Below are 23,107 nucleotides of genomic sequence, written 5' to 3' on the forward strand. Positions count from 1 at the left end.
TCAATGTGGTTGGAATGGACACTTGCTGTGACCTTCAGGGACTGAGTTCAGACCCCTTTGACCTATGAATTACATCTTTCTTGTGACTACATGGTCAACCTGACTGAGACAGGCATAGAAAGTGAATTAAATACTATAATCAACTGAAGAAAGAAACAAACACATATAGTTGAAGAAAAGAGCATTTAGATTAGGATGCTCAGGTTGGGTTCTGGAAGGCTGCAGTGGCTGCAGGTTCCTGTTCCCCACAGCACCCTTGATTTAAACCTTACTTTTTAAATGCTTGCTAAACAACCAAATTATTTTATTACTTGTTATGGCAACATATCACATCCAGTCACTTTACATGCTTAAGTAACATATTCATTAATAGATGCATAATGATTCAAGATGATTTTTCTAAATCAAATGAAAATCCAGGGGTGCTATACAAACCTACAGTCTTGTGGCTTCAAGTCTAATGCAAAGGCAATTCGGCTTAATCCACTGAGCACCTGCAAGATATTACTTAACCAGAGGCCAAATCTAGGCTGGAGCTGAACTACTTGCTTCAGTTAAAGTATCTTTTATAGGTTTCTGCATTGCGTCATTTAAAGAATACCTTGTATTAAGAAGCACACTAAAACTTAATGTATGCCGTGACAGTTATCAACCTAGTATACATATTATGTGTTATTTCACAGACATATCTTTTGTTTTGAATCGGTTTATTGTTTTGCTACAAGTTTTTTCCTAATGATCTTTAAAAGTAGCTATCTTTATTAACAAATACCAGTATGTTACTATTTTTAATCTGACCTGCTCTCTTAGTTACCTAAAAAAATGAAAAAAGGATTTCACAGCATATCAATTTTTATATTATTGAATTTAACATATATCATAAACTAATGATAGTGTGTCTTGCTAGCAGTGCTGATGAGAAAGCACTCTCATTTTGCCAGCTATGCTGGAGATTTGCAATTGAAAACACCTACTTCCTTTTAAGCATATCCTCAATACAACGTTTTGTTTGGCTGTAACTAAGCATGTTACTCTCCCAATGATATATTTACTAGGGTTGAACAAATCTTAAATGGTAGGCTTCTGTTCCTCAACATCGTGAAATAAAACAAGTGGGTTTAAAAACTGGATGTATAGACAAAACTATTGCTTCAGCATTCCAGAAATTACCCACACCATACATGGTCATTTCTGATGCTGTTTTGTTGTTCCTAAAACTTAGGTTTTCAGTCAAACCAAACTCATAAGCTGCCTCGAAAGCTTGCATATTGTAATCTGTTAAGTTAGCCAATAAAAGGTGTCATTTTTTGCATGACTTCTCATTGCACCCATTAAGGCTAACACGATACAACATCATACTACAATAAAACTTTATTAAATGGTAATGATAATATCATTCAGGACTTCAAATCAAGAGTAGGCATACTCATTGCATTCGTTGCGCCTACGCTACAAGAAAGGCATTTTTCCTGCTCTGCGCGTGTTAACACACGTGTCTGTTGCCCTAGAATTTGAACTCTGCAGCGTCTACAACGCCGTTTCCTGGAAACGCATGCTTAAACATCCAATCTACGACGCCGTTCAAGTGATTTCCATGGAGAGAGACGCCGTGAGTGTCGCGGTGCATGCTGGTTGGAAATAAAATGCAACTCTAAAAACCAAGGGAGGAAAGGGATCCTATCCAATTGAAAGGAACCAGTGCGTACTTTCTTACCAATCAGGGAACACAGTGGGCAGGAACCAACAGCTGAAGGTAGCCCACTAGCAAACATGCAGCGCCAGACTCAGAAGTTGATCGCAACGCGAGCGTGTTCATTTACTGGAAAGCGTTAACACTACAGCAGGTAACTGTGACGCCGTTATGAAATTTTTGCACGCATTACTGATTTTGTTTAGTTGCTATATTTTTTTATTATCTAGAATATGAACGTGGCAATGTAAGTTAATTTTCAATGTTGTATTTGAATTCTATTACCTATCCGTTTAGGAAATAAATATTTTTACAGCGATGGATCACTGGTATATGCTGATGACTGAATCTATTTTTTTTACTTAAGTATATGCCTAACATAATTCAAAAGAAAAATCAAAGCGATTATCATTATGTAACTATTAAACTTCTTACTTCTGTTTATGTGATTTATGCTGGTAATATTAGCGGTCAGGCTGATAAGAGATTGTAACCATTTTGATCGTGGTACATTCCAAACAGCTAATTTGACTTTTCGTATATAAATGCGATCGGGATTTTGAGAGGAGCGCCTTTTGGGAATCTCGCCTACAGCCGGGAAATTGTATGGGTGACTCTAGAAGTTTCTACAGTTACTACTATAGTGTGGCGCGTGGTCTGCTGACGTCATGACAAGACAGTCTCACAACGTGACGTCATGTTTGTAATTGGGTTTACTTGATCGAAACCCCATGAATACAATCTAATAAACCCTCAATTCCAACAGGAGACCATGTCTGACAGAAAAGCAGTCATTAAGAATGCCGACATGTCAGAAGAGATGCAGCAAGATGCTGTAGAGTGCGCCACCCAAGCACTGGAGAAATACAACATTGAGAAAGATATTGCAGCCTACATCAAAAAGGTGAGTAAATATACTACAATTTTGCATTACCTTAAAAGAACACAGTCACTGTTTAAAACCGAAATAGGGCTGTGTCATTTTTCCATTACTCTTGACATTTCTGCCAGATGTTCTACTGCCAAGGTACACAGTTGTTATATCAAGCAAGTACCGTCCTTAATAGGTCTTGTATTTTTTGGGATAACCAAACTAGTAAGTAGGGAATTTGGCCCCTGGACAGATTCCTGGAATTTCACTTGGATGGACGGTATCACTTTACAATCAGTATTTTAAAGATCAGCTGAAGTACATTGTTTTTAGTAGCTTCATGTAAGAACTTATTTTTAAGTCGCACTTTATGGAAAAAACTGATGGATACTTTATTAATCCCAAGGGGAAATTCACATACTCCAGAAGCAGCATACTGATACAAAAAACAATATTAAAGAGTAATAAATGCAGGTAAAAAAACAAGACAAATAAATAATAAAAATAAAATTAAATAATAAAAGACAATAAATTTGAATGTTAACATTTATCCCCCACACCCTTGGAATTGAAGAATCGCATAATTTGGGGGAAGAGCAATCTCCTCAGTCTCGGTGGAGCAGGACAGTGACAGCAGTCTGTCGCTGAAGCTGCTCCTCTGTCTGGAGATGACACTGTTTAGTGGATGCAGTGGATTCTCCCATAATTGATAGGAGCCTGCTGAGCGCCCGTTGCTCTGCCACGGATGTCAAACTGTCCAGCTCCGTGCCTACAATAAAGCCTGCTTTCCTCACCAGTTTGTCCAGGCGTGAGGCGTCCTTCTTCTTAATGCTACCTCCCCAGCACACCACGGCGTAGAGGGCACTCGCCACAACCATCTGATAGAACATCTGCAGCATTTTATTGCAGATGTTGAAGGACGCTCGTCTTCTAAGGAAGTATAGCCAGCTCTGTCCTCTCTTGCACAGAGAATCAGTATTGGCAGTCCAGTCCAATTTATCATCCAGCTGCACTCCCAGGTATTTATAGGTCTATACCCCCTGCACACAGTCACCTCTGATGATCACGGGGTCCAGGAGGGGCCTGAGCCTCCTAAAGTTTTGTTTTAGTAAAGGTAATGTACTTTTGGGAAACATTGACACAAACATTTCAAACAATTATCTTTTAACAGTTGGCATATATTTGGCAGCGATGTATTAAGGTTATCTTATTTTCTTCTGCACATAAATATATTGAATTTAGCTGTTACTGTTTCTCTTCACAAGACTTACTAGTATTGCTTGTATGTGTATAAAATGTGACAGATTTGAATTCTTTCTTTCAGGAATTTGACAAAAAATATAACCCCACATGGCATTGCATCGTGGGAAGAAATTTTGGAAGCTATGTGACTCATGAAACTAAACACTTCATTTACTTCTACCTTGGACAAGTGGCCATCCTGCTATTTAAGTCTGGATAGAAAGAGACTGGAGATGCCCGTTTGTTTCAATTATACAACAACTGCTTACCCCACCTAGATTTACGACTGCAGAAAGGGACAGGCTCATTTTGACTTTTCTTTTTTTGGGTGTATAAAGTTTATTTCTTTCAAGGTTCAGGGACCCATATATTGCTGCTTCCAGTCTTTGTTTAGTACTGTTAGGAGATGCAGACTTGTTACATGTATTTATTTTCATGAATTTTCTATTATGCAAAGCAGATCAAATGAGATGACACTTTAATAAAACCATTTTTTATTTAAAAAAAAATTTTGATCTCCTGCTGATAAAGACCAAGATAAACAGACCGTGCACTTTAGTGATGTAAAGTTTTATTTTGGATATTTGATTTGCCTATTAAGAATTCTGGCCTCCATATTTTGGCACAAAAATGTTCTATACCATTTTAATATGCAGAAGTGTGTTGTCCTGTCTATGTGTGGTTATACAAAGGGGTCTTAAATATTCTGTGTTTTCAGATAGAAGGCCAAGACCTAACTAAGTAAGTATCCAAATCTGAGCACGAAAACGGCAAACTTTAAAAAGAGCTGCAGTAAGAAGAAAAAAACAAACTACAGTAAATGGTTGTAAAGTGAGAAAAACTGGGAGTAGATTACTATCTTAATTAGGCAACTAAATGTACATAAAATTACAACTAAATTTTGGCAATAGACACAGTTCATGCACACTTAAACTAAGGGCTAATGTCTGTTAACTCTTAAATTGCCATTGTTCGAGGCAATGGTGGATGTAGTCATTAGACCAATGTTCCATCTAGGATAGATTCAGTCTTGTACTCTGCAGCAACTTTCTTATGCTACAGCTTCCAGTGGCCCTGTGGTACAAGTACCTGGTTGAGTACCTCAACCACTGCAACTGTTCAGGAATCGTGCTCGACTTTTACAAAATGTGGACTCAAGGACCTATGTACAGTGAGAGGCTTTAAAAAAACAGGCTGTACAAGTACTTGGCAGGTTTAGCCTAATGTTTTAACAGGCTCTTGTCATTCTTTATTGTTGGGTTAAGGGTGGTGTGCAGAGAATAGAATTTAATATAGAACATGAATACAGGACCTGCTTATATGGCTCATGAATTTATGAAATGTGCTTCATATTTTTTGCATTTGGCTTTACCTCTTATCAAAATATATGAGTTTAACCATGCTAATGTGAATCTGTGTCAAAGGTAAGGTTCCTTTGGCTTATTTTTCGGCTAATAAATAAATCAACAGCCTCAAACGTTCCACTTTCTAACACTTCAACAACACTTCTCGGTCATCCAGGTGAAATTACCTGGTAGTTGAGTCATGGCACCTGGAGTTGAAAGAAGTCCAGTTGCCATGACTCAACTACCAGATACTTCAAGTAGTATCCTCCAAACAACAGAAGTTGTTGTCACTCTTTTCTGCTTACACAAGCCACTTTCCTTCATCTGGAAGTAAAGCAATTCACCAGAGGAAACGACAAGTGCTACTGGTCTGTTTCAGGAGAGATAAAAAAAAAGAATTTTTTTTTTTATAGATTTATAGGCTTCTTGTCACCTATACATAGCTCTGACAAATTCCTGCTTGCATGTACTTGTTTAGTGTGTAACACCTTGTCATTCTCCAGCCTGTAAATGGTTCTCTCTTAAAATTTAAAACAGAAGTCAAAACTACAATTTGAACGAAGCATGTATTTCTAAAGGAGGACTGTAAGACAAAGTTTCAGATATGCAAATAGCACAAAGGAATTGCTTGTCTTCATTTCAAATGGGCATTAAACTACTAGAATTTTCAGTTGACATTTTTCAGAAGTAGGTTTCACAGGTAGTAATGCCTGTTACATACTAATCTTGTCCCAACACCAGCTGGTGCGAAAGACAAACACGAATGCGGTTTTGTTTATCCAATTATTAATTTACACAGATGAGAATGGTGTTGGGGGACGCAGTAATGCAGTGGCAAGTCCTGCTTCTTCATGGATCCTGTGACCTGGGTTTAATTGCCATGGGCAAACAACTATATGGAGTTAATGCATTCTGCCTGAATCAAGTTTTTTTTTTCTCAGGGTATTCTGGCTGTCCTCCTACATTACAGAAGACAGGAGGTTTATTAATTGGCAATTCCAAACTTGTCCTTGAGTTGGGTTAGGTGGAATCAGAATATGTAATCTGAATGGTGTCTTTGATCATACTTGATGGGATAATAATGGACCACATGGAAGAACTGTTGTGAAATAACTCTGTAGGCTCATGTTAGCCCTATTACAGTGAAAGATGATTATTCCACATTAGTACAATGTATAGCATGATGAAATTATGAGACAGCACTTTTGAAGCCAGTCACTAATGAATGCTGCAAAAATTATCGATGCTATTACTGGCAATGTAGTTATGACATTTTATCAGATTGATCAAATATGTAAAAGGAAAAACTATTCACACCATTCTGAAGCCTGGAACACAGTTGTACCAAGTGGAAAATTTGTTGATGTAGCTGAAAAAGAACTGTAAATGTCCAGGAAATTGAAACCACCACATGAAATGAATGGACAATGCCATTGACTATAGTCTATGCAGAATTTTCATTATGCGATTGTCTCAATTCAAACAATATTTTGTCAATTTTAGTTTTAGTAAATAAACTATCAATTAAACCAAGGTTGAGTGGTATGGAGAACATCTCCATCCAGGGTTACTTTCTTTGAGAGCGGAAATTAAAAACCTGGATCAATTATGCTTTTATTGAAAAAAATGTGCCTTGAACTTTCTAAATGAACTTTCATTACTCCATTTACTGTTTGTTAAATTGGGATGAACTACCATTACTGTATAGCAGGAGTAATATTAACCATAATAATACCATGATACAATTTAACCAGAACAAATTTGTGTGCCACCTCACTGATGAGCATTTTGTGCAAGAATGCAAACTGGTAATTGTGGAATTATTTTACCTTTAGAAGCTATGAATTGCTGCATCTCACCAGATATGCCAATCTGTTCTTACCTACTGTTTCATCTTTGAAAAATGATTAATTCAATAATCACAACAGATGAAGACACAGAAATGTCTTGGTCTACCAACAAACCGTTCCAAATCCCAAAATAAGCAGTCACCTCAACCAGAGTCAAAACTAATATTTCCAGTTATACAGTGATGACGTTGCATATAAATTATCAGGTTAAAAAAAAGATGCGGGTCATTAAAAGTTTTTGACTGTCAATTTATTAACATAAATAAAAGATATTTTTTTCTTCAAGTGCCCTTGACCTACCCACAAAACATTCCAAATCAAAAACCAGTCAGTTTTGTTTCTTGTGCAAACACTGATTCTCATGCATCAGTTATTGATACTTCACAGGCCGTTTTGCAGACACAAACATCAGTCCAAACCTGTATAGTCATGTTGCACAGTGGAATTGTATTGTCATCAACCTACTTTCAACCAACCAGGTCTAAGGTTGTGGGGCTGTAAAGACTGCAGATTCTTTCATCCAGCAATGCCTTCCTTTCTAGCATTCCGCTAGCTAAACTCACAACTTAAATCCTGAATGAATAGACACCACACCTCCTGTCAGATTGGTATACTGGACCTTAAAAAACCCTGCATCTTCAATCATAGCCTTGAACTCCTCCTGGAATATAAAAGGGGAGAACACAACTTAAATATTTTTGGTTTTCCCTGCTCAAAAAGATTAATTTCCATTGCTCATTTCTTTTTCCATTAGACTAAGCAGCCTTTCAAAAATTCAAAACCAAAAGCTTTCTTATATGGTGCAAAAATGAGAATTTGGAACTTTATGCCAAACATGTATAGGTGCAAGGACTGGGATAACATAAAAAAATAACATCTTAAAATTAAATTGTAAGACTCGTTGATAGTCAATGCAAATGAAGGAATGATTAGAAATTGTGCTCTCTTTTGCACAAAAATAGGAAAGCAAACTAGCAAAGCAGATACTGTTGGTGTGGACTGTATTTGAATCAAACTTTAGCATTCAGACATTAATGATGCAAATTACTGGGTGTCGACACCACTCTGATAAGCCTGGTATCATTTCTGTTTAAGATGGATCAGCTGGCCAGTTGATAGTCCCTAAACAACACAGATCTAAACTATAAAAACTGTTAAAATGACTGGATTTTAGGAGACATCCCTTTAAAGCTATTGATGTAAATGGTATCACAGTCAATGGAGTGGAATCATTTTAAAACTCCCAGGCTTACTAGTACAAATAGTATGTACTAGAGGGAAATTATTGCTTTAACAGCTCAGCAGCGATTTTAAAAAGATTTACTCCAAATTGAGCTTGTACATAATTACTGAAAATATCCACAGTGGTTTGGATTTGTAGTGCATCTGCTCATTCAAAGTACAAACTGCAATGGGATGGATTTCAGATCTGAAACTGCACTACACAGGAACTATCTGTATGTACAACATGGATCAGGCAGGCAGTATAATATATCTCCACACTTCAGGTCACTCAAAACAAGAACCTCTCATATAGTCAATAGCTACCTGCAGTGGTCACAGTAGATAATCAAAAGGCTTGATATGCCACTCTAATTTTCCCACTTTCACTAGGTTTAAATTTATTGAGCAAGGCCCGAAAGTATAGAGCACAAATGCATGTGAAAAGGCTGTGTCAAGGGTTTATTTACTGTTTATTTCTAGTGAAACCTTTTATATTATTTCATTTGTCACTTTTTATCTACTAGATAATATACTATATATAGCTGGAATACCAAAACACATCCCAGAACACTGTTGTCTACATGGAGGTTCATTCATTAGGACTGTAACAAATATTAAACAAAAATACAATAAAAAAAGAATTTGAAATAAAAAAATTATAAAGCTAACATGCCCTTTCGCAAAAGGGAGAACAAAACGATTCCCATTTTTTGCCAGAGTCAGAATAGTTGACGGTTTCTAATATATTAATATACTAAAATTAGCTTATAACAAAGCCTGTTAGCATGGAGCAACATGAATTGTTAGGATTTTGGGTGTGATAGCTGATAACCTTCAACAGCTTTTTTTTTCTCAAAAAACAAAAAGACATAATTTAGCTGCAGTTAGCTTTATGGAACTGCTAGTATAACAGCTCCAATGTAAAAGGATATATGCTGGATACAGTATATACACTACTGATCAAAAGTTTAAGAATATCTTAATTTTTCATTTTTTCTCCAAATTTAATCAGCTGAAATTAAATTGATGACCTAAAATGGTGAAAATGTAAGCAGTAAACGGCCAAAGGTTTAAATTTAAAGATCAAGTTAGCAAAATGTGAAAAAAAGGAAACAATATTACAAATGGGCCATCTTTAGACAACAACTAATAGGTTGCAACCTACAGGTGTTCTTCTGCAATTAATGTAAATTAAGCCTTGCAAGTTGAAGAAAACAATTTGAACAGCTGTCCCAACTTCTGTTGATTACTTAAAAATCCTCTGTCTGTCTTGAAGCAGAGTTGCAATAACAACAGACCCTCTGAAGTACAACTTAGACAACATTCCAGTGATAATGGCAAGAAAACAGCAATTAACAAATGAAATGAGACAGGGCATTATCACCCTTAGAATTCAAGAAGACATCCAGCAGATCCAAAGTCACAACCCAATCAGAGGACAAGTTTCTGAGGGTCATCAGTTTGTGTAATACAAGCATCACAGCACAATAGCTTCAAGGACAGCTTAACAGTGGTTGAAAAAATTAAGAATTTGTCCAGTCTTCAGTAGTCCACAGCCAGTGTTTCAAGGCCCTATTTTGTCCTTTAAGGAATGGCTTTCTTACTGCCACTCACCTTATCAAACCTACAGCACACAGTCTCTTCTTCACAGTTGGAACTGAAACTTGCTTTTTCAGCCACTGTTAAGCTGTGAATGAACCTATGCTTAAAGCTGTTGTGCTGTGAGGCATCTATCAATCAAGTACATATACATATTATATATACATATGTGTGTGTGTATGTATATATTATATTAAAAAAATCTTGGGTCGAGACGTGATAATCTCGGAGAGAGACTCTGAAGTCCAGTGAGACTTCTTGCACGTCACTCTCTACTTACAAACAATTTCTCGGAGACACTGTAATGTCTCACGAGACAAGGAAGTGAGACAGAAGGACATCTGCTGTACAGGCTTTTAAATGATCGTCGCGCAGCGCGACATGCAGATCATGCATCACAGCAGCAGCTGCTGTACATGCTTTTAAATGATCGATGCACATCACGACATGCAGATCATGCAGCATGGCAGCAGCTAGCAGACAGCCAGCAGCTGATCCGTCTGCATCTCCTTAGCGTGCGTTCAGCCCTTCCTTCACAACGTGATTGGCAGAGACATGAAGTGGCTCATGTTGAAGCGCGCCCGGGGGTGGGGGTTGTGAGGTGGGCGAATGGAGCGAATAGGGGGCACATCCCGTTAGTATGTGTATATATATATATATATATATATGTTATAAATACACATATACACATTATATATATATATATATATATATATATATATATATATATATATATATATATATATATATATATATATATACACACATATTATATAATAATAAATAATAATTCATTACATTTATATATATATATATACACAAATATATATATATACACACATATACACATATATATATATATACATATATATACACATATACACATATATATATATATATATATATATACTAGCAAAATACCCGCGCTTCGCAGCGGAGAAGTAAGTGTGTTAAAGAGGTTATGTAAACATATATATACATAAACATATATACATATATATATACATATACACATCCACATATATATACATATATCAACATATATATACACATACATATACACACATACATACATACACACACATTATATATATATATATATATATACATATATATATATATATACTGTATATACACATACAGACGCATATATATACATAAACATATTTGTATATCTACATATATATACACATATATATATATACATATTTGTATATCTACATATATATACACATATATACATATATATACATATACATATTTGTATATCTACATATATATACACATATATACATATACATACATATACATATTTGTATATCGACATATATATACACATATACATATTTGTATATCGACATATATATACATATACATATTTGTATATCTACATATATATACACATATATATACATATTTGTATATCTACATATATATACACATATATACATATATATACATATACATATTTGTATATCTACATACATACACATATATCTATCTATATCTATCTATCTATCTATATATATATATCGGGCGGCACGGTGGCGCAGTGGGTAGGGCTGCTGCCTCGCAGTTGGGAGATCTGGGGACCCGGGTTCACTTCCCGGGTCCTCCCTGCGTGGAGTTTGCATGTTCTCCCCGTGTCTGCGTGGGTTTCCTCCGGGCGCTCCGGTTTCCTCCCACAGTCCAAAGACATGCAGGTTAGGTGGATTGGCGATTCTAAATTGGCCCTAGTGTGTGCTTGGTGTGTGGGTGTGTTTGTGTGTGTCCTGCGGTGGGTTGGCACCCTGCCTGGGATTGGTTCCCTGCCTTGTGCCCTGTGTTGGCTGGGATTGGCTCCAGCAGACCCCCGTGACCCTGTGTTCGGATTCAGCGGGTTGGAAAATGGATGGATGGATATATCTATCTATCTATCTATATATATCTATCTATCTATATCTATCTATCTATATCTATCTATCTATATCTATATCTATATATATAGCTGATTACCCAGTGGATTCGCTCACTGAGTGCAAGAGAAAAAAATAAAATGTATGTATAAAATAAGTTTAATTGCAAAATTTATTTTTCCACAAATAAAGAGCACTTACAATAACATAGAAATCAATATAAACAACATTAACATCATTATCATATGAGAATATGAAGTAATATATAAGAAGCACATTGCATATAAATACAGTAATCCCTCGCTACTTCGCGGTTCACTTTTCGCGGATTCACGACTTCGCGGGTTTTTAAATATACAGTGGAACCTCGGTTCACAAATGCACACTCGGTATACGAATAGCCGTGCTGCTGAGAGAGAGAGAGAGAGAGAGCGCCAGAGTGCGCGTGCAGCTGAGAGCAGAGGGGGGAGGGGGGGGGTCTCAGTGCTGCTGAGAGAGAGAGCGCCAGAGTGCGTGTGCAGCTGAGAGCCAGCGAGCCTACGAGCCTATTTCTTTTCAATAAAGTCAGGCATTAGGCAAGTGTCATCATTTTACTGCGCAGCATATTCATCACCATCATCACGTCATATATAGCTACGTGTACTTCGCTATACAGTAAGTGTAAGCTTATCTACCGATTTCATATTGCTTAGCAGTTGTCCCTGTTATTAATAGAGTAAAGGGTGGGTTGTAAACAATACAGGGAGGGTTTAAAAACGTCCAAATACACGTTAAATAAATAAATATGGTGTCCCTACTTCGCGGAAATTCAGTTATCGCGGTCGGCCTTGGAACCTATCTCCCGCGATAAGTGAGGGATTACTGTATAAATTATTAAACAGTAAAATGTTCTTCTATAATACGCTACCGTGGCTATTCGTTTGTCTGTCCAGGATTTTAAATCAGCTGTAGCTCGCAAACCGTTTCACCTATTGACTTGAAATTTGGTACACATATACTACGTCACGTCTACTATTCGCTTTCCCACACATATGAACATATATATATATATATATATATATATATATATACACACACACACATACACATATATACATAGTGCGTTGCAACACGGGCTGTGATTGTTACATGGGAGGGAGAGGACAAATCACAGCTTCCCGCTTTCTAATCGGGCTTGTGATTGCTGCTTTGACGGATGCCCAGATCCCACAGTATTTCCCCTTAGGAGAGGCGTTAGGCAAGTGTAATTGAATAGCGGTGCTGCAAGTTATTACTCTTTTTATCTTTATTTTATTTTATTGTAGAATCAACTCACAGCTGCGCGCACCAGTGCGTGCGTGGCGGATGCATACGGCTGACGTTTTCATTGTCTACCACCTTCGCTAATCATTCTTGAGGCAGATTGAAGACTTAAGTGCCAGCTTAACTGAAAAATTAAAGAAAACATATTAAGTTTTAAAAAAAATCAGTTTTAACGGGAAAAGATGCCGACGAAAGAAGAGAAGCAGCGGGACGCTAGGGTGAAGAGCTGCTCATTAAGCAGCAAGCGCATCAACCTCTGAGCAAACGAATGGTAAACGTACAGAGAAAGAGGATAAATACTATGAATGGTCATGTCAAGTGTATTCACTCCACGTTATCGTGCAGTGCGCTGTTACTGGTATTTTGATAAAAGAATCTGAATAACATATAAGAAGCGTATAAATTATTAAACAGTAAAACATTAACATTTAAGAAGTAAAGATACATTGAGTACTACTGTAGTGCTTTCGGGTATAGTACATCTTTTGTTTGCCCATTACATGCATAAATGTATACATTTTTTGGTGTACCTACCCAAGAACACGCGATATGACCCGGCAGTTAAAAATGTATCGCTCCAGCAATTCTAACTCTGTTACAAAGTCATCTAATATGGTATTGCAAACGGCAGCGGAAGCGTTTGTATAAACTTAATTTAAACTTACTGTTTACACAGTGCTTTGAAGATGCATAGTATGCGACACGTGTTTCACCGTAATTGTGGGTCATCAGGAGTACACAGTCACTGCACTCCCATACGGGAATCGATCCTCGGACGTAGAGGCGAAGCCCCTAACGTTGTGCCACGGCGTGTGGTTCGTTCATTTGACAGCATGTAGATCGGGGTAATTACATTGCAGGCATTCGTAGTCTGATTCACAATCTGATTGTATGGGTGGTTACCTACCAGGTAACGCTTGTGGTTGGTGAGCAAGTCGGCTAACTTCTGCCACGGTGCCCTCTTTCAGTTGCGAGAAGCAGATCATACAATGGTTGAAATAGTTTAATATATATAGTAAAATCAACGCGCTTCGCAGGGGCGAATATGGTAATTGCGCGTCCTGTTTTGAATCAACACTGGACGGGATTTATCCCGTATTTTTTTTATCATTTTTTTTTTAAAGCAGCGTCTCATGCAAATCATCCCACACGCATTTTATGAAGATGCCTCCTTTCCTACTTTTGATTGGGTAATACTTGATGTCATCGTTAGTTTGATTGGTGTTTTTAACTGTCCAGTGAGGAGGGCGTGTCTTTTAAGTACAGTCTGCAAAGTGTTGGCACTGACATGTTGCGTCAGCGGCATAGTTGAAGCCCCTAACGTTGCAGTCATCAAGTCGGCTAACATCCGCAATGTGCCGTCTTTCAGTTACGAGAAGCAGATCATAGAATGGTTGAAACTGTTGCCCCTAACGTTGCGCCACGGCGTGTGCTTCGTTTATACCTCGTGTCTTCTCATTAAACTTTTATCTCGCGAATATGTTATTGCAATCCGCAGCGGGAGCGTTTCTATTAACTTAATTTAAACTTACGTTTTACACCGTGCTTTGTTTCCCTTATGAACATGCTTGTATGCTTAACTCGCTCCGTTCTCAATTGTTTAATTAATTTTTTGCTCTTCGCTGTTTGCGGCTGTTCCTCCATTTCCCCCTACTTCGTTGTTTTATCTCGCGAATATGTTATTGCAATCCTTAACGGGAGCGTTTCAATAAACTGATTGAAAATAGTTTTGCATTTACCTTTTTAGTAAAAGGCAAGCTTTTAAGCCTGAGAAATCACCCCGTAAATGCACACGTTTAATTGGACATGTGTTAATATGTATGGTTACACAGTATTAAAAGACAGTGAACAACGTCAGTTACCTTTCTTCCCGCGTTTGATAAAAGGTGAGCTTTTAAGCCTGAGAAATCACCCCGTAAATGCACACGTTTAATTGCATATGTGTTAATATGTATGCTCACACAGTATTAAAAGACAGTCAAAAATTAACGTCATTTACCTTCGTTCCCGCGTGTGACTCGTGCTGTAAATGTCTTCCTTGTTTTTAGTTCACGTGATTACGTAGGAGGTGTGATGACGCGATACGTGACTCCGCCTCCTCCATTACAGTGTATGGACAAAAAATATGTTCCAGTTATGACCATTACGCTTTGAATTTCGAAATGAAACCTGCCTAACTTTTGTAAGAAAGCTGTAAGGAATGAGCCTGCCAAATTTCAGCCTTCTACCTACACGGGAAGTTGGAGAATTAGTGATGAGTGAGTCAGTGAGTGAGTGAGTCAGTCAGTGAGGGCTTTGCCTTTTATTATTATAGATTAATTATACATTATGTAAAGTTGTAACTTTACTCCTGTTTGTCTTTAACTTTATGTAATTGCCTGAGATTATAGATGTAGAAGGGAAGGTGGGGAGAAATTATAAAGTACAATACCTTTTAAACAATGGTAAATTCTATAAGATTTGAGGCATTCTGACAAATGCCTCACAATTAATAAAAAAGGGGAAAGTAGAATAATATAGAACTCTACCAATACAAAAAAGTGAGTAACCTAAACATGCAAATTAATGGAAGGAATTACTATGGATAAGGGTGAGCAGCACATGGCAAGAGAAGGAGTTTTACTGAACAGTCAGTGTGGATTCACAAGATGGAGATCACGTTTTACCAGTGGCGGGCCGTCAGGGCCTTCAAGGCCTTCTCTGCTGGCCTAAAAAAATATCTGAATCACAAACTGATGTTAATTATATTTTGTCCATGAATACTTATTAAATAATTCCAAATAGTCTGTCCGCTTTCTTTCATAGCTTTTCCGATGGCTGTGCTGCTTCCAGATATGTATTTTCGTATTAAAGCATTTAACCAATCACATTACAGCCATCATTTGTTGCCAGGCAGGGTCAAAGTCAAAGAAGTCTGCCTGGATGCCTTCACAATCCATTCTGCAGGCCCTCTAACACAAAATAAATGTCGATTAAACTGTTGCTTCAACCAATCAGATTTTGAGTTCGTTTCACTAGGGCCCTCTAGCAGGCGTACAGCAACGTCACCGTATTTAGACCCATTGATTGGATAGACTCTATCCAATCAATGGGTCTGAATACAGTGACGTTGCTGTACGCCTGCTAGAGGGCCCTAGAGAGGATGTTATCTCTATCCGACAGAGAAGAGAGATGCTCTAAAGGAACTGCTTCATCACATTCTGGAGCATCATGATGAGTATGATGAGGACACAGTGCACTGTGCTGATGGATTTAAAGCACGTCTGGATGATTTTGAGTTTTGTTTTTTGCTTCACACATTCAATTGCATTTTTGAATATTCAGACGTGCTCTTTTCAATACTACAGGACAAAAAACTGCATGTGCAGTTTTGTCTGGCTAGGGTAAAGGAGTTCTGTGACACCGTTGAGCGAGATAGAAGCCGATATGAGGAATTCTACGAGGCCACCGAATGCACCGCAGGCGCTCCGAGCGCACGAAGAGGTCAAGTGCAAGATCCTCACGCGCACTACCGCCAACTCCATGGCAGGATTCTGGACAATATTATTTGCCAGACACAGACCAGATTTCAAGACCACGAAAAACTGATGTTTGTCACACTCCTCGACCCCCAGAAGTTTCGGGAATACAAAAAAAATTTCCCGCATGCAGCCTTCTCCAGTTTAACACAGAGCCACGGAGCACTTTTTGATCTGTCTCGGCTAAAAACAGAACTGACTGTAATGTACGCCATGGATGATTTTGCAGGAAAATCTCCCACTGATCTCCTTGACTTCCTTCATCAGAAAAATCTGAATGACAGCATCATGGGGCAGCTGTACACATTGGTATGTTTGGCGGTGAGCATTCCCGTGTCCACTGCTTCTGTCGAGCGGACATTTTCAGCCCTAAAGTGAATTAAAACTTATGCCAGAAATACGACAGGGCAGGTTTGACTTTCAGCATTAGCTTCGATGGCGATAGAAAGGGACTTCGTGATGGAACTGAAGCTCACGGATAATCTGTACGACAGAGTAATTGAACTGTTTTTGAGGAAAGAGAGGAGGATGGATTTTGTTTACAAATAATCAGAATTTTTGGTGAGTAAAATGTTGCGATTTTCCTAATTAATATTGCAAGTTTATGAGTTATTATTGATGTTTTTTATGAGTGTCGTGGCTGTAGCTGCAGTAGAAAGGAACTTGTTCACCCCTGGTTTGTCTATTCAATAAAGGTATTTATTGTGGCTACAGAAGTTATCTATCTGCGATGCAACGGCTCTTTATACTGTATTTCTGCATATTAAGATGGTTTTTATAACCATAAATTAGTTTTTGAGGGGCGCGTTGATTCAGACGGAGCACTACTGAAGGCCTAGGTGTGAAATGCACGGTCTGCCACTGCGTTTTACTAACATGGTAGAATTCTGTGAGGAAACAACAAAGGAGTCTGAGCAGAGTGGTGCGTATGGTATTATTTATCTTGACTTTCAGAAAGCATTTGATAAGGTGCTAGATGAGAGGGTGAGCATCAAACTAAAATAAGTGGGAGTTCAGGGTGATGTTTTTAGATGGGTGCAGAATCAGCTCAGGCACAGGAAGCAGGGGCCACTGCTATTTTTAATTTATATAAATGATTAGGATAATAATATAAGTAACAAGCTGGTTAAGATTGCAGATGACACCAAGATAGATGGATTGGCAGATAATCTGTAATTTACTAAATTATTACATTTTTGCTTTTGCACATTTTTGCACTCATAAAGACAGTGTTTAGAAGCCATTAAGAAGGCTAACAGAATGTCAGGTTATATAGCGCCCTGGTGTATGGAGTACAAGTCACAGGAGTTTCTGCTCAAGCTTTATAACACACTTGTGAGGCCTCATCTGGAGTACTGGGTGCAGTTTTACTTTCCAGGCTACAAAAAGGACATAGCAGAGCTAAAAAAAAGTCTAAAGATGAGCGGCCAGGCTCAGGGATGAGTTATGAGGAAAGATTAAAAGAGCGGAGCCTTTTCAGTTTAAGCAAATGAAGATTAAGAGGAGACCTGACTGAAGTCAAATCAAGTCAAGTCAAGTTGGGGAGCCTGCACCCACTACACAACAAAACAATTCGGGATCCCAGTTTGCACCCTCCAGAAATAACCCTCCATCTGCCGCAGGCCAGGTGTTACTTGGGCGACCCCTTGGTCTGGTCCAGCCACTCAGGTCCCCAACAATGAGGATCTTATGATCCAGATCACCCTCAGGGAAACGCGCCACATGTCCATAGTGCCGTAACTGACGCTCCCTCACAATGCAGGTCATGTGCCTCATTCGGGACTCCATGAGCAACACAAAGTCAAACCAACGGTACCCAAGGATTTGCCGGAGAGACACAGTGCCAAAGGAGTCCAGTCTTCGTTTCAGATCACTGGATAGCATCCATGTCTCACAACCATTTAGTAAGACAGGAAGCACCAGGACTCTAAAGACTTGGGCCTTCGTCCTTTTGCATAGATATCGGGAGCACCACACACCCCTTTCCAGCGACCTCATGACCCCCCATGCTCTCCCAATTCACCTACTGACTTCACAGGAAGAGTCACCAGAGACATGAATGTCACTGTCAAGGGAAGTAAACCTCTCCACAAGGTCAACACTCTCTCCACAGACAGACACATTGATGATGGCCGTGCCCAAGAGGTCATTAAAGGCCTGGATCTTTGGTTTTTATCAAGGACACTCGTAAGCTCAGACACTCAGACTCCTCACTCAGTCTCTCGAGCGCACTGATCAGAGCCTCCATTGACTCCGTGAAGATCACAGCATCGTCAGCAAAGTCAAGATCTGTGAATCTTTCTTCACCAACAGATGCCCCACAGCCACTGGACCCCACGACCTTGCTCAACACCCAGTCCATACAAGCACTGAACAGAGTAGGAGCAGAACACACCGCTGTCGAACCCCAGAATCAACTGGGAAAAACACAAAGGTCCTGCCTCCACTCTGCACAGCACTCACAGTACCAGTGTACAGGCCGGCCATGATATCCAGCAACCTTGAGGGGATCCCGTGGAACCCTCAGGATGACCTACAGGGCAGCTCGATCAGCTGAGTCGAACGTTTTACGAAATTCGACAAAGGCTGCAAAGAAACTCTGCCGATATTAGCTTTTGCGCTTCGTGAGATCCATCAGTGCCAGGATATGGTCAATGGTAGACTTCTTAGGCACAAAACCAGACTATTCTGGTTGTTGGTAGGTGAGCAAGTGATCCGATTGAGGACAACCCTAGCAAGGACCTTACCCAGCACCGAGAGCAGCGTTATCTCCCTGTAGTTGCTGCAATCCAGGTGGTCACCCTTCCCTTTCCAGATAGGGACGACAAGTCCCGTTTTCCAGTCAGTTGGGATGATGCCAGTCTCTCAAATGGAAGCAAAGATTTCTTGCAATGCCAGGAGGACAGCCTTACCACCAGCCTGGAGAAGTTCACCCCAGATGTCACAGATCCCTGCGGCCTTTCCCCTCCTCAGCTGGTTCACCAACTGTACAATCTCAGTGAGATTGGGTGATTCACAGCTAATTGGAGAATCAGCCTCAAGAACCGTGGATCCAGTTATATCCAACGTCCTAGACGGATGATCAGCTTTAAATAACTGCTCACAGTAGCCAGCCCAGCGGGTCACAACTGCAGTGTCATCCGTAAGGACCGTTCCATCAGCCATCCTGACTGCGACTCTCCAAGGAACAGATTCGGATGTTTCAATTACTCTGTAAGCAGGGATGTGTTTAAAATTATGGATCAAGTCTGTGCCTCTAAAATGAGTTCATCAAGAACATGGGAACACCGTTGGAAACTTGTTAAGGAAATATTTTGCACAGACATTAGGAAGTGTTTCTTTACAGAGACATGGAATAAGTGACCAAGTAGTGTGGTAGACTTTAGGGACTTTCCAAATTTGTCTTGATGTTATATTGGGAGAATTAAGTGAATAGGACTGGTGAGCTTTGCTGAGCTGAATGGCCAGTTCTCTTCAACATTTTTCTAATGTTCAAATGTTTTTACATCCATTGAATAAAAATGAGGGGGAGAAAAGTTCCTAAGGTATCTTCAGTCCATCAGAAGGGGTGCAGAAACCTGTAAAACACAACTGTATGGAGCCTGTGCAGACGATGGGATGCTGGTGTGAACAGACAGCATTTATCTATCAGCACTTTGCAGATTCTTCTCGAGTGCTGAGGCTACTGGCCTGGCTGTGTCTCAAATGGCACGTTTTGGGTACAGGACATAAAAACTACTTTCTTCTTCTTCCTCTTAAAGTTTTCACACATTCGTGTGGGGTTGCTCTGTATTGACATAGCCCCCAGTCTTGTTTGTTATAAGAAAGTCAAATGTCCATTTATTTTGTTTAGGCAAGCTTTTTATTAACCAGCTGTCCTTCCTGATACCAGCCACAGTTCTCGGTGGTGGGCCTCGCCTTTAACTAAAAAGTCAAAAGCTACAAGGCAGCGGCTTAGTGGTATCTGCCAGTCTCCCAGTTTGGATTCAGAGTAGTTTTCTTTTACCAGGAAACACCTGACTGCCAAACATGGTCTGCCTGTGATCAATTGCAGTTTAGCCTGAGGCTGCAAGGAAGCCAGTTTACTATGGTGGGCTGTGTGGAGGCACTGCAGTAGTCTTGATATTATGCAGTAAGGAGACTGTGGAAGATTGTGGGTTCACTTCCCGGTTCCTCCCTGTGTGGATAGTGCTTTGAGTACTGAGAAAAGCGCTATATACAGGTGCTGGTCATAAAATTAGAATATCATGACAAAGTTGATTTATTTCAGTAATTCCATTCAAAAAGTGAAACTTGTATATTAGATTCATTCATTACACACAGACTGATGCATTTCAAATGTTTATTTCTTTTAATGTTGATGATTATAACTTACAACTAATGAAAGTCCCAAATTCAGTATCTCTGGAAATTAGAATATTGTGAAAAGGTTCACTATTGAAGACACCTGGTGCCACACTCTAATCAGCTAATTAACTCCAAACACCTCCAAAAGCCTTTAAATGGTCTCTCAGTCGAGTTCTGTAGGCTACACAATCATGGGGAAGACTGCTGACTTGACAGTAGTCCAAAAGACAACCATTGACACCTTGCACAAGGAGGGCAAGACACAAAAGGTCATTGCTAAAGAGGCTGGCTGTTCACAGAGCTCTGTGTCCAAGCACATTAATAGAGAGGCGAAGGGAAGGACAAGATGTGGTAGAAAAAAGTGTACAAGCAAAAGGGATAACCGCACCCTGGAGAGGATTGGGAAACAAAACCCATTCAAAAATGTGGGGGAGATTCACAAAGAGTGGACTGCAGCTGGAGTCAGTGCTTCAAGAACCACCACGCACAGACGTATGCAAGACATGGGTTTCAGCTGTCGCATTCCTTGTGTCAAGCCACTCTTGAACAAGAGACAGCGTCGGAAGCGTCTCGCCTGAGCTAAAGACAAAAAGGACTGGACTGCTGCTGAGTGGTCCAAAGTTATGTTCTCTGATGAAAGTAAATTTTGCATTTCCTTTGGAAATCAAGGTCCCAGAGTCTGGGAACTTTATGGAGATGCAGATTTCATTTTCCAACAGGACCTGGCACCTGCACACAGTGCCAAAGCTACCAGTACCTGGTTTAAGGACCATGGTATCCCTGTTCTTGATTGGCCAGCAAACTCACCTGACCTTAACCCCATAGAAAATCTATGGGGTATTGTGAAGAGGAAGATGCAATACACCAGACCCAACAATTCAGAAGAGCTGAAGGCCACTATCAGAGCAACATGGGCTCTCATAACACCTGAGCAGTGCCACAGACTGATCGACTCCATGCCACGCCACATTGCTGCAGTAATCCAGGCCAAAGGAGCCCCAACTAAATATTGAGAGCTGTACATGCTCATACTTTTCATGTTCATACCTTTCAGTTGGCCAACATTTCTAAAAATCTTTTTTGCATTGGTCTTAATTGATATTCTAATTTTCCGAGATACTGAATTTGGGAATTTCATTAGTTGTCAGTTATAATCATCAACATTAAAAGAAATAAACATTTGAAATACATCAGTCTGTGTGTAATGAATGAATCTAATATACAAGTTTCACTTTTTGAATGGAATTAATGAAAAAAATCAACTTTGACATGATATTCTAATTTTATGACCAGCACCTATAAATGTAATGAATTATTATTATTATTATTATTATTATTATTATTATGTAATGAATTATTATTATTATTATTATTATTATATTATGGGTTATCGACCAGTAGATGGGGCCTACACACGGATTTATAGATTTAGGTGTGCTAAATCGATTACAGAAATTGGAATTTCTCTACCAGAAACTGTTGCCAGAAGATATCAGATTTGATTAAAAAAACATCAATTTTTAACAGAGTAATTATTCTCCATGTTCAGAATATTATTTTAAGTATACTTTGAGGTGTTAAACAGCAGTCTTCCTCGTTCTTGATGTTATCTAAGTTGGTCACAACCCAACATCATTTCTTGCTCTACATACTGTAATTGTTGTTTTCTCTTTTCTTATTAAATAATGAGAAATTTGAATTTAGAAGGTAAGAAAGATGTTTGTTTTTCTCCAGAGGATAGAAGGCTGTTGTTTAAATGTTTTTAACAGAAATATGTACAGTAAGGTTGGGTTGATCCAACCATTGTCTTCACCTGATAACATGTAAGCAAATGGTAAAAGAATGCACAGTCCGCTCTTATTGAGACAACAAATGTTACTGGTTTAAAAAATGTTTTGAGAGATATAGATAGAAATTTAAAGGAAGTGGAGCAAGTCTGTGTTAGCAGGCTTCTGTTGGTCATTTCACGTGAAACAAGTGATTCAAACAGCACCAATGATAAAGTGGTGGAGACTAAAAGATAAAAAGCAGTCATTTGAGAAGTGGGGGAAAGGTGGGAAATGAATAGTAATGTCATATTAAGAGCAGATGAAGAGGTGTTGGGTAGGATGACAGAAAGGGGACCCCCCTGGGACAAAGAGACGGTACAATAGAGAGGTGCAGGATGTGATAAGACTAAGAAGGAGGCAATGAAGACATGATGGCAATCAGAGAAGGAGGAAG

At 39.0% G+C, this 23,107-nt stretch overlaps 2 protein-coding genes across 2 annotated transcripts in view; one reads left to right on the forward strand and one right to left on the reverse strand.

Moving 5' to 3' along the window:
* The first annotated feature begins 1,694 nt into the window (after positions 1-1,694).
* Positions 1,695-4,312, forward strand: LOC114668850 (dynein light chain 1, cytoplasmic). Its single transcript, XM_028824834.2, has 3 exons — positions 1,695-1,844; positions 2,457-2,594; positions 3,886-4,312. Exons 2-3 carry the CDS (start codon positions 2,463-2,465, stop codon positions 4,021-4,023), a joined length of 270 nt encoding a protein of 89 aa, XP_028680667.1. The 5' UTR covers positions 1,695-1,844; positions 2,457-2,462; the 3' UTR covers positions 4,024-4,312.
* Positions 4,313-7,227: 2,915 nt separating this feature from the next.
* The window catches only part of coq5 (coenzyme Q5, methyltransferase), a 49,682-nt gene continuing 33,802 nt past the window's right edge, over positions 7,228-23,107 (reverse strand). The window contains exon 7 of the mRNA XM_051921313.1: positions 7,228-7,660. Within this exon, the coding sequence (XP_051777273.1) occupies positions 7,559-7,660 (102 nt within the window). The 3' untranslated portion in view covers positions 7,228-7,558. The remainder of the gene's footprint in view (positions 7,661-23,107) is intronic.

This window comes from Erpetoichthys calabaricus, chromosome 18 (genome assembly GCF_900747795.2).
Source record: "Erpetoichthys calabaricus chromosome 18, fErpCal1.3, whole genome shotgun sequence".
NCBI lineage: Eukaryota > Metazoa > Chordata > Cladistia > Polypteriformes > Polypteridae > Erpetoichthys > Erpetoichthys calabaricus.

Coding starts and splice junctions, on each gene's coding strand:
- LOC114668850 (XM_028824834.2), top strand. CDS start 2,463: ATGTCTGACAGAAAAGCAGTCATTAAGAATGCCGACATGTCAGAAGAG. Junction 2,595..3,885: donor TTGCAGCCTACATCAAAAAG/GTGAGTAAATAT, acceptor TCTTTCTTTCAG/GAATTTGACAAAAAATATAA.